The following is a 12,858-nucleotide window of genomic DNA, read 5'->3' on the forward strand; positions in this document are numbered from 1 at the left end:
TCTCTAACGTCAATCCCTCTTGCCCCGCCGACTCCCCGACACGATCGGGGCAAGAGGGAGCTCAAGCCCTCTTGCCCCAGCCAACTGCGGCACCCCCAACACGATCGGGGCAAGAGGGAGCTCAAGCCCTCTTGCCCCCCTGACACGATCGGGGCAAAAGGGAGTCCAAGCCCTCTTGCCCCGCCGACTCTCCAACTCCCCGACACGATCGAGGCAAGAGGGAGCTCAAGCCCTCTTGCCCCAGCCAACCGCGGCACCCCCGACACGATCGGGGCAAGAGGGAGCTCAAGCCCTCTTGCCCCCCCCCGACACGATCGGGGCAAAAGGGAGCCCAAGCCCTCTTGCCACGCCTACTCCCCAACTCCCCGACACGATCGGGGCAAGAGGGAGCTCAAGCCCTCTTGCCCCCCCGACACGATCGGGGTAAAAGGGAGCCCAAGCCCTCTTGCCCCGCCGACTCCCCAACTCCCCGACAATATCGAGCCAGGAGGGAGCCCAAACCCTCCTGGCCACGGCGACCCCTACCCCCACCCCGCACTACATTACGGCAGGAGGGATCCCAGGCCCTCCTGCCCTCAACGCAAACCCTCCTCCCCCCAACGACCGCCCCCCCAAGAACCTCCAACCGTCCCCCCAGCCGATCCGCGACCCCCCTGGCCGACCCCCACGACACCCCCCCCCCCCTTCCCCGTACCTTTGTGTAGTTGGCCGGACAGACGGGAGCCAAACCCGCCTGTCCGGCAGGCAGCCAACGACAGAATGAGGCCGGATTGGCCCATCCGTCCCAAAGCTCCACCTACTGGTGGGGCCTAAGGCACCTGGGCCAATCAGAATAGGCCCAGGAGCCTTAGGTCCCTCCTGGGGGCGGGGCCTGAGGCACATGGGCCCAACCCGACCATGTGCCCAAGGCCCCACCCCCAGGAGGGACCTAAGGCTCCCGGGCCTATTCTGATTGGCCTAGGCGCCTTAGGCCCCACCAGTAGGCGGAGCTTTGGGACGGATGGGCCAATCCGGCCTCATTCCGTCATTGGCTGCCTGCCGGACAGGCGGGTTTGGCTCCCGTCTGTCCGGCCAACTACTCAAAGGTACGGGGAAGGGGGGTGGGGGTGTCGTGGGGGTCGCGGGTCGGCTGGGGGGGCGGTCGTTGGGGGGAGGGAGGTTTGCGTCGAGGGCAGGAGGACCTGGGATCCCTCCTGCCCATAATGTAGTGCGGGGTGGGGGTAGGGGGTCGCCGTGGCCAGGAGGGTTTGGGCTCCCTCCTGGCTCGATATTGTCGGGGAGTTGGGGAGTCGGCGGGGCAAGAGGGCTTGGGCTCCCTTTTACCCCGATCGTGTCGGGGGGCAAGAGGGCTTGAGCTCCCTCTTGCCCCGATCGTGTCGGGGGTGCCGCCGTTGGCAGGGGCAAGAGGGCTTGAGCTCCTTCTTGCCCCGATCGTGTCGGGGGTGCCGCGGTTGACTGGGGCAAGAGAGCTTGAGCTCCCTCTTGCCCCGATCGTATCGGGGAGTCGGCGGGGCAAGAGGGCTTGACGTTAGAGAAAGGGCGAACCGCCGGAAGAGGCAGGCGCAGGGCTCACAGAAGGGCCGGGACCGCCAAGAGGAAGCAGCAGGACACCGGTAGGAGCTTCTACATGATGGGGGGGGGGGGGGGTCGGGAGGCTGTAGGGGTGCGAGCGGTCCTTCAAGGTGGGGGTGCGGGTGCGGGTGGGAGTGCGTGCGAGCGGTCCTTCGGGGTGGGGGTGCGGGTACGTGCGAGCGGTCCTTCGGGGTAGGGGTACGAGCTGTCCTGCGGAGGGGGGTGAATCGGACTTCGAGGGGGGGGGGGGGGGAACTATGTAAAAAAAATTTTATATAGCGTGCTCACGCGTATACCGCGCAAGGTTATGCACGGTTTGTAAAAACACGTATAACGCGCGCGTTATATGCGTGAAAATACGGTAGTATGGTCTTCGAAGGTCAGGCAACAGTCCAGAATGACTCCAAGGTTTTGATAGTGGGGTTGATTGGGTAGTCGAACCCATTTAATTTCAGGGAAGTATTGGTTAGCTTATGGGTAGGGCTTGCTAGGAAAATTTTCATTTTTTCAGGGTTCAGTTTTAATTTGTATTGAGTGGTCCATTGTTCTTCTATCTTGGTGAGGACGGAAGAGGTGAATTGTTCCGTATCTTGTGTCAGTGAGGTTAAGGGAATGATAATAGTGATGTCATCTGCGTATATAAATGATTTCAGAGTTAAGTCAGATAACATACGTCCCAGCGGAGCCATGTAGACGTTAAATAGAGAGGGGGATAGGGGGGAGCCCTGTGGAACTGCTGAGGGTGCTGAGGCTGTAGCTCTAACCACACACTCCCCACTATGTATCACCACTACCAAGATCATCTCCACCATTCAAGAAAAACTTTACTAGATAAGGACCTTCAGAAGGTGGGTTAGTTTGGATTGAACATTCACTCCAGCATCACAACCTATATTCATCATCGAACCTCTTTATCAACTCTTTCTTTCTTTTTTTTTTTTTTTTTTGTTATATTTTCTTTATTGGTTAGGCACAAAAATAATACTAGAGATATAACATATGTTCTTATCCTTTTGAAGAGGCACAAATCAAAAATATTGATGCACTTATTTGTCCAAAAGTATTTCTTCTCAAAACCACAGAGAACAAGCTCCCAACACTGCTTTATTTTTTCGTTGTTAGCTGCACTGGGGGGGGGGGGGGGGGAGAAGTTCAGTTTTATAAATCTTTCATTTATAAAGCTGAACTTCTTCCCCAATGCAGCTAACGGTGAAAAATAAAGCTGTGTTGGGAGCTTGTTCTCTATGTTTTTGAGAAGAAATTCACTTGGACAGATAAGTGCATCATTATGCATTACTGATAAACAAAATATAAGAAAAAAAAAAGTCGATAAAGTCGACCGATGATGAATATAGGTATTGGAGTGAACTTTTAATCCCAAATAACTCAGCTTCTGAAGGTCCATATCTGAGAGCTTTTCTTAAATGGAGGAGATTTATTGAAGTATTTATAGCCTAAGTGGTTTACATTCAGGTATTCAAGCATTTGTCGCTATATGTCCTGGTGGGCTCACACTCTATCTAATGTAACTGGGGCAATGGAGGATTAAGTGAGTTGGCCAGGGTCACAAGGAGCAGCATAGGATTTGAACCCACAACCTAAGGGTGCTGAGGCTGCGGCTGTAACCACTGTGCTGCACACTCTTCTTGGTGGTAGGTTTAAAATATACCCCCCTCCCCACCAGCTAGGCCTCTGGGAACATCTATGCATAGTTTACATGTAAGCATACATGGCCTTAACATGTAATTATACATATATATGTGACAGCATCAGTTTTTGAAAATTAATCCTGCTGACCTGTGTGCTGTGCTGTGTATTAATGTGAACTCTTCTCTTCCTAGGTGTGTGAGTATGCTGATGGAACCAAGTCCTTGAAGCTGGGAGATTTTGGGTTAGCTACTGTGGTTCAAGGGCTCCTGTACACAGTTTGTGGTACACCCACTTACGTTGCCCCAGAAATCATTGCAGAAACAGGGTAAGAATTTAACACTGTTGCCTGTACCGGTGAATGTAATAGTTGGCAAAATAGGGTTTGAGGAGGGGAATTAATTGGGATGAGTAAATTATAGAACGTCACACTGGATGTGGTAATGTAATGCATTTGTGAAGCAGATGTCTCCTGTTAAGAGATCGTGTCCTCTCTGAAACTTCTTCACCTATCCCCCCTGGAAACTCTCTACACCTATGCCGACGATATCCTCATCCTCCTCGAGACTGACTCGAACCTCACTAATCTCGCTGAGAACATATCCGCATGTATAATGAACCTCCATTCCTGGGCACATCCTGTACAAATGAAATTGAATGAGTCCAAAACAAAATTACTTTGGCTCAGCCCAATGTTAGATCATTTACCCACCTCCATCCCATTATATTCCGGCTCCACTCTTCAGCTTGAGTTTTCAAGCAAAGTCCTTGGCATCATCATAGACTCCTCTCTCTCCATCAATGACCACCTCAACTTCTTGGTAAAAAAATGCTTCTTTAGTCTTCATATGCTGAGGAAAGTGAGATCGTACTTTCATCATTCTCACTTCATCGTCCTTGTTCAATCCACCATCCTCTCTAGACTGGATTATTGCAACTCCATCTATTTAAGCCTAACTAAAAAAAAAACTCCATAGACTTCAGCTAATCCAGAAAGCCGCGGCCAAGCTTATTTTTACAAAAGGCAAGTTCGACCACATCTCCCCCACTCCTGTCCAAACTTCACTGGCTCCCAGTTCACTCCAGAGTCCTCTTTAAATGTGCCTGTTTAGCCTTCAAGATCCTACATGGCATCCTCCCTCCCGTTATCCCACTCTTCTGGAATTCCTCTAACCCTAATTTCACTAGATCCTCCCAAAAACTGAAACTATCATTCCCCCTAAACAAAAGGTATATCCCGCCTAGGAAAACTAGGAACATCCCTCCCCTTTAGAACCATAGAACTCTGGAACAACCTTATATCCCCGTTCAGAGTTTCAAGTTCCCTCCAATCCTTCCGCAAACACCTGAAAACTTGGCTCTTTTCAAAAATCTAACACCTCCCGCTCTTTGGTTCTTTATCTTCCTAGCTCCTTTCCTATAACCCTTCATTGTAGCTCCTTTTCAACCTAACCCTCTAAACCGTGCCGAGCTCTACGCTTGTGGAGATGGCGCGGTATACAAACCTAAGGTTTAGTTTAGTTTAGTGTTTTATATTACTTTACTCCAGTGTCAGAGCTACCAGGGCCGGCATTAGAAGGGGGCAAACGGGGATGAGACCAAAATTGACCGCAATACTCCAGATGAGGTCGCACCATGGAATGATACAGGGGCATTATAACATTCTTAGTCTTGTTAACCATCCCTTTTTTAAATAATTCCCAGCATCCTGTTTGCTTTTTTGGCCACCGCTGCACATTGGGTGGAAAGTTTCATTGTATTGTCTACGATGACACCCAGATCCTTTTCTCGGGCGCTAATCCCCAAGGTGCACCCTAGCTTTGGGATATGTGCATCACAAATATATTTGTATTCTATTTAGTGGCATGGGGAGGGGCTAGAGCCCAAAATGGGTGGATGGGCACCAGATTTTCTCCCTGCCTAAATGCAAAATATAAATAATTGAGTTGGTGGGGATCCCAAGCCTTGCCAACTGAAGATCTCATCCTTCAGTCTGGCAATCAGAAATCTCCAAGCTTCGCAGGTAGTGGCCATATCCTCAAGCTGCCGCTGCTTTTAGGCATGCATGAAAGCGAAGGGGTGGGACGCAGTAGCAGCTCTGAAATACTGTTTCAAGCTGTAGAATTTTGAAAGTTCTAGTCACTGGACCTGAGGAGGGGGAGGAAGTGGACATCAGCTAGTGAGGCTTAGGGATCCGTACCAGCTATAGCAAGGGAGATGTTCATTTTGAGGGGGCCTAAGCTCAAAGTGGGAGGCCCTGCCTCCTCTCATGGTTATGCCACTCATTGTGTTTAGTACAAAATGAAGTACAGTGGTACCTTGGATTACGAGCATAATCCAGGAGCATGCTCGTAATCCAAAATGCTCGTTTATCAAAGCGAGTTTCCCCATAGGAAATAATGGAAACTCGCTTTGATAGGTTTCCCCCCCCCCCCCCCGAGGCCAGCAGCGCTGCTCACCCCACCCCCCCACGAGAACCGGCATTGCTCCCCCCGAAGGCCCCCCCGCAATCCGCAACCCCCTGCCGCCATCGGACACCCCCCCGCCGCGACCTGAGGTCCCCCCAACCCACCCGAACCCTCTTCTTACTTTTCTGTAGCCTCCGCAGCGGCACCGGCACCAGCATGTCCTGTGCGTGGTGCCGGTTCCTGAAGATCTGCTTCCTGTGCTGGGCCTTGAGAGTTCACGTTCGACGTGAGAGTTCCCTCTGCCGCGTCCCACCTTCACTGATGTCACTTCTTGTTTCCTGACCAGTGGGAACTGATGCTGGTTCCCTTTACAGCCAAGTGGAACCATAGAACTTTATTGAACATAAGTTGATAGCAGCGGCGTACGTGGCTTGCTGGTTACGTGGAGTAGAGCATCCCTCTTCTTCAGGCAGGGGAGGTGAATGGAGCAGTCACAGGGTTGCGGTCCACATGTGCATGGCTGTTGGCTCTGCCAATCCCCCGCCCCAGAACAGGGGGAGGGGCCCTTTCCCTGTGACCGCTCTATGCAACCCCCAACTCCCTGCACCCAGGGCGATCTTCCCCCGCCGCCCTGCTAGAGGTTGATATGCCTGTTGATATAGTTGACTGCAGGTGAAACTACCCAAATGGAAGTGTGGCCATCTCCTCTGCGGCAGCGCTGACAGTTTAGAAATAATTGTGGACGGCTTCCAAGCTTGGTTTTTATTTTTGTAGCCCTCCCTCTGGGTGTGTAGGCAGGTGAGATAGATGAGTCGATATACAGACGGATACAATCGGGAATGTTTTCAATCTGAGCCTCTTAAAAGATTAAAGGAAGAAAAATAGATTGTCGCACTACCCTTTACCAATACCACCCTAGCAATGCATCAATTTAACCCTTCTAACCTCCCTCACTCCTACACACCAATCAAGCAACATATACATTTTAAACCAGAGTATCAATATTGTTATTCCTAGTGTAATGTTCCAGTGTTTGATATTATAATCCACAGGGAACTGAATAGATTTTGCAGAATGTAAATATGAAACGCAATTAAATAATTCCAACCATTAAAAAAAAAAAAAAACACCTAAATCCATAATTGCTAAAAACATTTCCAAGCGCCCGTCCCTACTGTGTATAGAAATGGTAAATGTCGCAACCCCTTTTTCCTGTGATTAGGTAAATGTTCTTTCTTGAATCTTTTCTTTTCGTTTCACTGTATGGAAGTTACCAGAAAAAAAAATCAGCATACAAATAACTACATTTTGCTTATGCTTTATAAGGCCATCTCCCTTTTGTTTCCACAGAGATACTTCTAGCTGTCTCATTCACATGGGGGAGGGGGGTTCTTTAGGCCTTGATTAGCGTTACCAGATTTTCCGTCTGGAGAATCCAGACCCCCTAGAACCCTGTCCTGCCTCCAGTCCCGCCCCCTGCAGCCTGTTCTCGTCAGGCAGCACATTTGTGGATGCACGGATGCCCTCCTGCCTGAAGGAAAGCTTTTCAAAACCCAAACAAAGTGCCGGGTTTTGGAAAAGCTATCTGGACCCCCGGACATGTCCTCAAAAGGAGGACATGTCCAGGGAAATCCAGACATCTGGTAACCATAGCCTTGATTCAATTTGTCTCTTGACCATTTCCTCGCCTCAGTGTCACCAGGACATTTTGTAAAGTTGTTTTTTTAATTTATTTTTTAAAAGTTTGAATAACATGGTGAAGGTTGGTGTTTTTTTTTTTGCCTGTGATAGATGGTATGAAGCAGATCTAGAGGATCTCAGCTCACTTCTTTAGGCCTTCTGAGGTTTTTTTCTTTCACCTAGATCAGAGGTAGGCAATTCTGGTCCTCAAGAGCCGGAGCCAGGTCAGGTTTTCAGGATATCCACAATAAATATACACGAGATAGATTTGCATGTCAAGGAGGCAGTGCATGCAAATCCATCTCATACATATTCATGGTGGAGATCCTGAAAACCTGGCCTGGCTCCAGCTCTCGAGGACTGGAATTGCTTACCCCGACCTAGATTTTCTTTGTGATTATTAGTATGTATATACCAGGGGTGTCAAAGTCCCTCCTTGAGGGCCGCAATCCAGTCGGGTTTTCAGGATTTCCTCAATGAATATGCATGAGATCTTTTTGCATGCACTGCTTTCATTGTAAGCTAATACAATGGTTCCCAACCCTGTCCTGGAGGACCATCAGGCCAATCGGGTTTTCAGGCTAGCCCTAATGAATACGCATGGAGCAGATTTGCATGCCTGTCACTTCCATTATATGCAAATCTCTCTCATGCATATTCATTAGGGCTAGCCTGAAAACCTGATTGGCCTGGTGGTCCTCCAGGACAGGGTTGGGAACCACTGAGCTAATAGATCTAATAATAATAATAATAACAGTTGCATATTCATTGGGGAAATCCTGAAAAACTGACTGGATTGCGGCCGAGGAGGGACTTTGACACCCCTGGTATATACCAATTTACTGGAGTGTGGTTCATTGTGTCTTACAGATGTGTGTGCACCTCCTGTTCTTCCTTAGTTTATACCCTAAATGTTAGCCATTTTTAAGTGCAAGCATAAATGCTATGCCAACTTAAGTGTCTTCAGCTTGACCAAGCTCAAGGGGACTCCTCTGCTGGGCGTTTTGTAGCAGTGGGTTCTCAGATATGGCAGATTTTTCATAAGAGAACATTGGAATGGGTTCTTTTTTTTAGACTGAGCTTAACGCTAAAGTAGCTCTGGGTTTAAAAGCGGTCAGGTATTACTGTTGCAAAGCATTGTTTTCTTCTGCTGAGAGAACTGTCCCACGAAACAGCACATCATAGTAATAGCAAGGACCTCGCCGATCATGCAAATAAAAGTTATTTAAGATTGATGCATCATTCTCCCTTTTTGTTTTCCCCACAGGTATGGTTTAAAGGTTGATATTTGGGCAGCAGGTGTGATTACATATATCCTTCTGTGCGGCTTTCCACCCTTCCGCAGGTTGGTACGTTTCTTCCTAGGTTGAGAAACTGTCCTGGCTCAATTAAGCAGGCACTTCCTTTCTCTTATCACTTTTCCCTTGCCAATGCCTCGTAACGACGTTGGGGAGGGGGGCTGAATTCTGCCGTCGGAGAGGAAGTTCCGGCCCAGCCAGGCAGCGATTGGCTGGCCCGAACTTCCTCTCCGCCGGCAGAATTGACGTCGGGGAGAGGAAGGCTGATCGGCCCGATAGATCGCCAAGGCAAAATGAGTCTATCACGGAGCCTTGGCGATCTACCGGTCGATCGCGATCGATCTATTGTGAACCCCTGATTTAGTGAATCTAGGCCTAAATCCCTCCATTGCCCCAGGTACATTAGATAGATTTTGAGCCCACCGGGACAGACAGGGAAAAATGCTTGTGTATCTGAATAAATTCATGTAAACAGTTCTGAGCTCCCCTGGAAGAGCAGTATTGAAAAATGAATAAATCAAATAATAAAGTATTTTCCTTAGACTGATCCTAAGTCTACCCCACTTTATCCTATGGCACTTTGCATTCTACTCCATTCACTGGTTTTAGGGCCACTTAGATTATTGTTGTGCTCTTTTTTTTTTTTTTTTTTTTTTTAAAGCCTTTGTCTGATATCAAGAGATTACACCTAGTTTAGGATACTGGATTTTGTAAAATGGAGAAATACGTTCTTATGTATTGGAACAAAGGTTAAATTTAAAAGTCCCATGTTTAATTATGATTTTTGTAGAATTATTCTTGTGGTGATTGTGATTTTCATTTTTAATAATCAGAATGTAAGCGGTAGATTTGGAGGGGGTAGGGGGTCTGGAAATTATAATTGAAAAAAAGAGCATTAAATTGAAGGTTCACTTAGGGCTAGATTCACTAACCTGCCCGAATCAGACCAATCCATTTCGGGCAGATCCGAGGAATTCACTAAGGAAGAATATTCAAATGGGGGCGATCGGAGGAACGCCCCCCATTTGCGAACAGGGATCACAAATGTACGATCCCCGCTCATGCGCAGACCCTGACAGTAGTGACAGGAAAAGCAGCCTCCTATCACTGCTGTCAGGGCACTGCCCCGATCTCTCCTGCCTGCTCACCCTGACTCTCATGCCCTCTGCCGCCCTTTCCCGCAGTGCAAGCCCAAGGTTTTAAAGCAGGCCTGCACTGCGGGGAACGGTGGCAGAGAGCAGGAGAGATCAGGGCAGGCAGGAGAGTCTGCAGTAGCCCGACACCCCCCCTGAATCAACACCGACTGGCCCCATCGTCTTACCCACGACCGGCCCACCCCAAGTCGGACCAGGCAACCGTGCCCGGCCCTCCCGCCTGGCGTACCTTACTAATCATTAGAAGCAAGAGGGGTGCCCGTTCCCTCCTGCTCCTTAGGCCGCCTTGGCTCCATCTTCGGGAGCAGGAGGGGTGCCCGGTCCCTCCTGTTCCTTAGGCCTCCCCATGCACATCTTTGGGAGCAGGAGGAAACGCAAAGTCCTCCTGCTGCTCCTAAGGCTCCTACGCCAAAGCCGCCTTAGGCCACACCCCAGCACATCATCTGATGTGGGGGGAGGGGCTTAAGACCCTGATTGCCTGAGGCACCTCAGGCTCCTCCCTTGGGGGAAGCCCTGGGCGCCTCAGTCAATCAGGGCTTTAGGCTCCTCCCCACGCATCAGATGATGCATCGGGGCATGGCCTAAGGCCACACTCATTGGCGGAGGAGGCTTGGAGCAGGGGGGACTGAGCACCCCTCCTGCTCCCAACAATATTAAGGTATGGGGAGGGAGGTGGGCCTTGCCCGGTCATCCTGATGTTCTTGGAGGAGGCCTGGAGCAGGAGGGGCTGAGCACCCCTTCTGCTCCCAATGATTTTGACAAGTACTGGGGGAGCGGGTGGGTCAGGCCGGGCTCAGTCAGCAGGCTTGCCTAGGTTAAAGGGCAGGGAGGGAGGTTGGCCGGGCCCGGCCAAGAGGGATTTCACATGGCAGGAGGGAGTTGGTATCCCTCCTGCCTTTTGTGGGGCATTGCGGGGGTGGCATCAGCGCGAGGTGGATGGCGCAGGGGGGGCATGAGTCTGCCATGACTTAAAAAAATATATATATATTTTTTTTTTTACTTTAGACCGGGGAGCCCGGCTTAGATTTTTTTTTTTCTTTTTTCAACGTTAGAAGCCAGTGGTTTTAACCTGCTTAAAAGCCCATGGGTTAAAACAATAGGCTTGCACTGTGGGGAAGGGTGGGAGTCGGGGCAGGCAGGCGATCAAGGCAGGCAATTTTCGGGGCAGGCAGGAAGGCGTTAAGGGCAGTGGGAGAGTCGGGACTGTATGAGGTTTTCGGGCCGCGACTTATTTATTTTTTGATTTTTTCATTGGGGCAGCAGGCAGGAGAAGAGCATGGGGCAGAGCGGGCAGGAGAAGAGCATCGGGGCATGCAGAGAACAGGGCTGGAGAGTCGGAAAGACGTTTTCGACTGTTCCCCAGCAGTCAATTCTTGGGTTGATCAGCCAGCCCAGTCGGTTTTAAATTTTTGGTTGATGAATCGTGTCGCTGTCCAATTTGCATGCGTTTATCATCATTTGCATGCACAGATTTGAAGCGGATCGCAGGAGAGGTAAGTAAATCAGGCCCGAGGGAAATTTGCTCATTAAGGGGTAGCATACCAATCGGTACACGATCGGTTTGCTTAGTGAATCTAGCCCTTAGTATCGCTAATAATCTTACACCCGACCTAAAAGTGGAACAGTAGTAATGAGTTCCAGCAAATGGGTGCCAGACGAATTAGCAAACTTCTTAGACAATTATCTTCCTTTACTTCCTCAAGGGCTCCTGGTTTGTATATCTCAACTAGTCATTTGCTGGCCTCAACACAGGAAATTCCTAGATTCTCTGTGCTAGGCTGCTAAGGCCATGTTTACAGAGTAGGACTAGAAAAAGGTTTGATGCCAGGGTTTGCTACTTTTGTTTTTCTTTTCATCTCTTGCTTTATCTAGTTTTGTGGTGACAATCTTCCAGTCAGGAGATCTCTGTCCAGGTCACAGCCCCCAAAGCTCTAGAGCCTGATTAAAAGATAATAATAAGCGAGTTTGTGATATCCTGATTTTCCAGAGTTAAAAACCAGATACAGTATTGCAGTGTTGCACGTTTACATCTCCCTCTAGTGTCTGTAAATGGTAACTTCAGCCAGTTTGTAAAATCTCAGTAGAGCCATGAGTCTCTACTCTTAGTCTGTTAACATGTTGAAGTGAATGTCAGCATTTGTAAGTGAGCTGATAACGGCAGTGTGACACCAAAAAAACAGTCATAGCTTTATGCTCAGTCCGTCAAAAAGAGTTTACATACAGCTAACTTTTAACCTTCTTAATTAAATCTTTGTACTTTAGTGTACAACGCAGCATATGACTAGAAATTACCATGTGTCCCCGAAATAAGACACTGTCTTATATTAATTGTGAGCCCAAAAAAGGAACTAGGTCTTATTTTAAGGGTAGGTGTTATTTTTTCATGTATCATAAGAACATAAGAATTCCCGCTGCTGGGTCAGACCAATGGTCCATCGCGCCCAGCAGTCCACCCCCAGGTCGAAGACGAGTGTCCTAACTGAGACCAGCCATACCTGCGTTCGTTTTGGTTCAGCAGGAACTTGTCTAACCTTGTCTTGAATCCCTGGAGGGTGTTTTCCCTTATAACAGAAGAGCATTCCAGAAGAGCATTCCAGTTCTCCACCACTCTCTGAGTGAAGAAGAACTTCCTTATGTTTGTACGGAATCTATCCCCTTTTAACTTAAGAGTGCCCTCTCGTTCTCTCTACCTTGGAGAGGGTGAACGACCTGTCTTTATCTACTAAGTCTATTCCCTTCATTATCTTGAATGTTTCAATCATGTCCCTTCTCAGTCTTCTCTTTTCAAGGGAGAATAGGCCCAGCTTCTCTAATCTCTCACTGTATGGCAACTCCTCCAACCCCTTAACCATTTTAATCGCTCTTCTCTGGACCCTTTCGAGTAGTACCATATTTTTCTTCATGTACGGTGACCAGTGTTGGACACAGTATTCCAGGTGAAGGGTGTACCATGGCCCAGTACAGCAGCATGATAACCTCCTCCGATCTGTTCGTGATCCCCTTTTTAATCATTCCTAGCTTTCTGTTTGCCCTTCTCGCCGCCACCGTGCATGTACATTGATCATCTCTCCCTTCCTCTGCTTCATCCCAATTCTTCCT

The 12,858-nt window shown here is 49.0% G+C and overlaps 1 protein-coding gene across 3 annotated transcripts in view; it reads left to right on the forward strand.

Annotated features, from left to right (window-relative positions):
• The window catches only part of DCLK2 (doublecortin like kinase 2), a 330,587-nt gene that overhangs the window by 258,613 nt on the left and 59,116 nt on the right, over positions 1-12,858 (forward strand). For all 3 annotated transcript variants that reach the window (XR_004539097.1, XM_033940515.1, XM_033940524.1), the window contains 2 exons: positions 3,414-3,547; positions 8,575-8,652. Coding sequence is in view for 2 of the 3 variants with exons in the window: in XM_033940515.1 (XP_033796406.1) it covers positions 3,414-3,547; positions 8,575-8,652 (212 nt within the window). In the remaining variant the exon portion in view is untranslated. The remainder of the gene's footprint in view (positions 1-3,413; positions 3,548-8,574; positions 8,653-12,858) is intronic.

The sequence above is a fragment of the Geotrypetes seraphini genome, chromosome 1, assembly GCF_902459505.1.
Source record: "Geotrypetes seraphini chromosome 1, aGeoSer1.1, whole genome shotgun sequence".
NCBI lineage: Eukaryota > Metazoa > Chordata > Amphibia > Gymnophiona > Dermophiidae > Geotrypetes > Geotrypetes seraphini.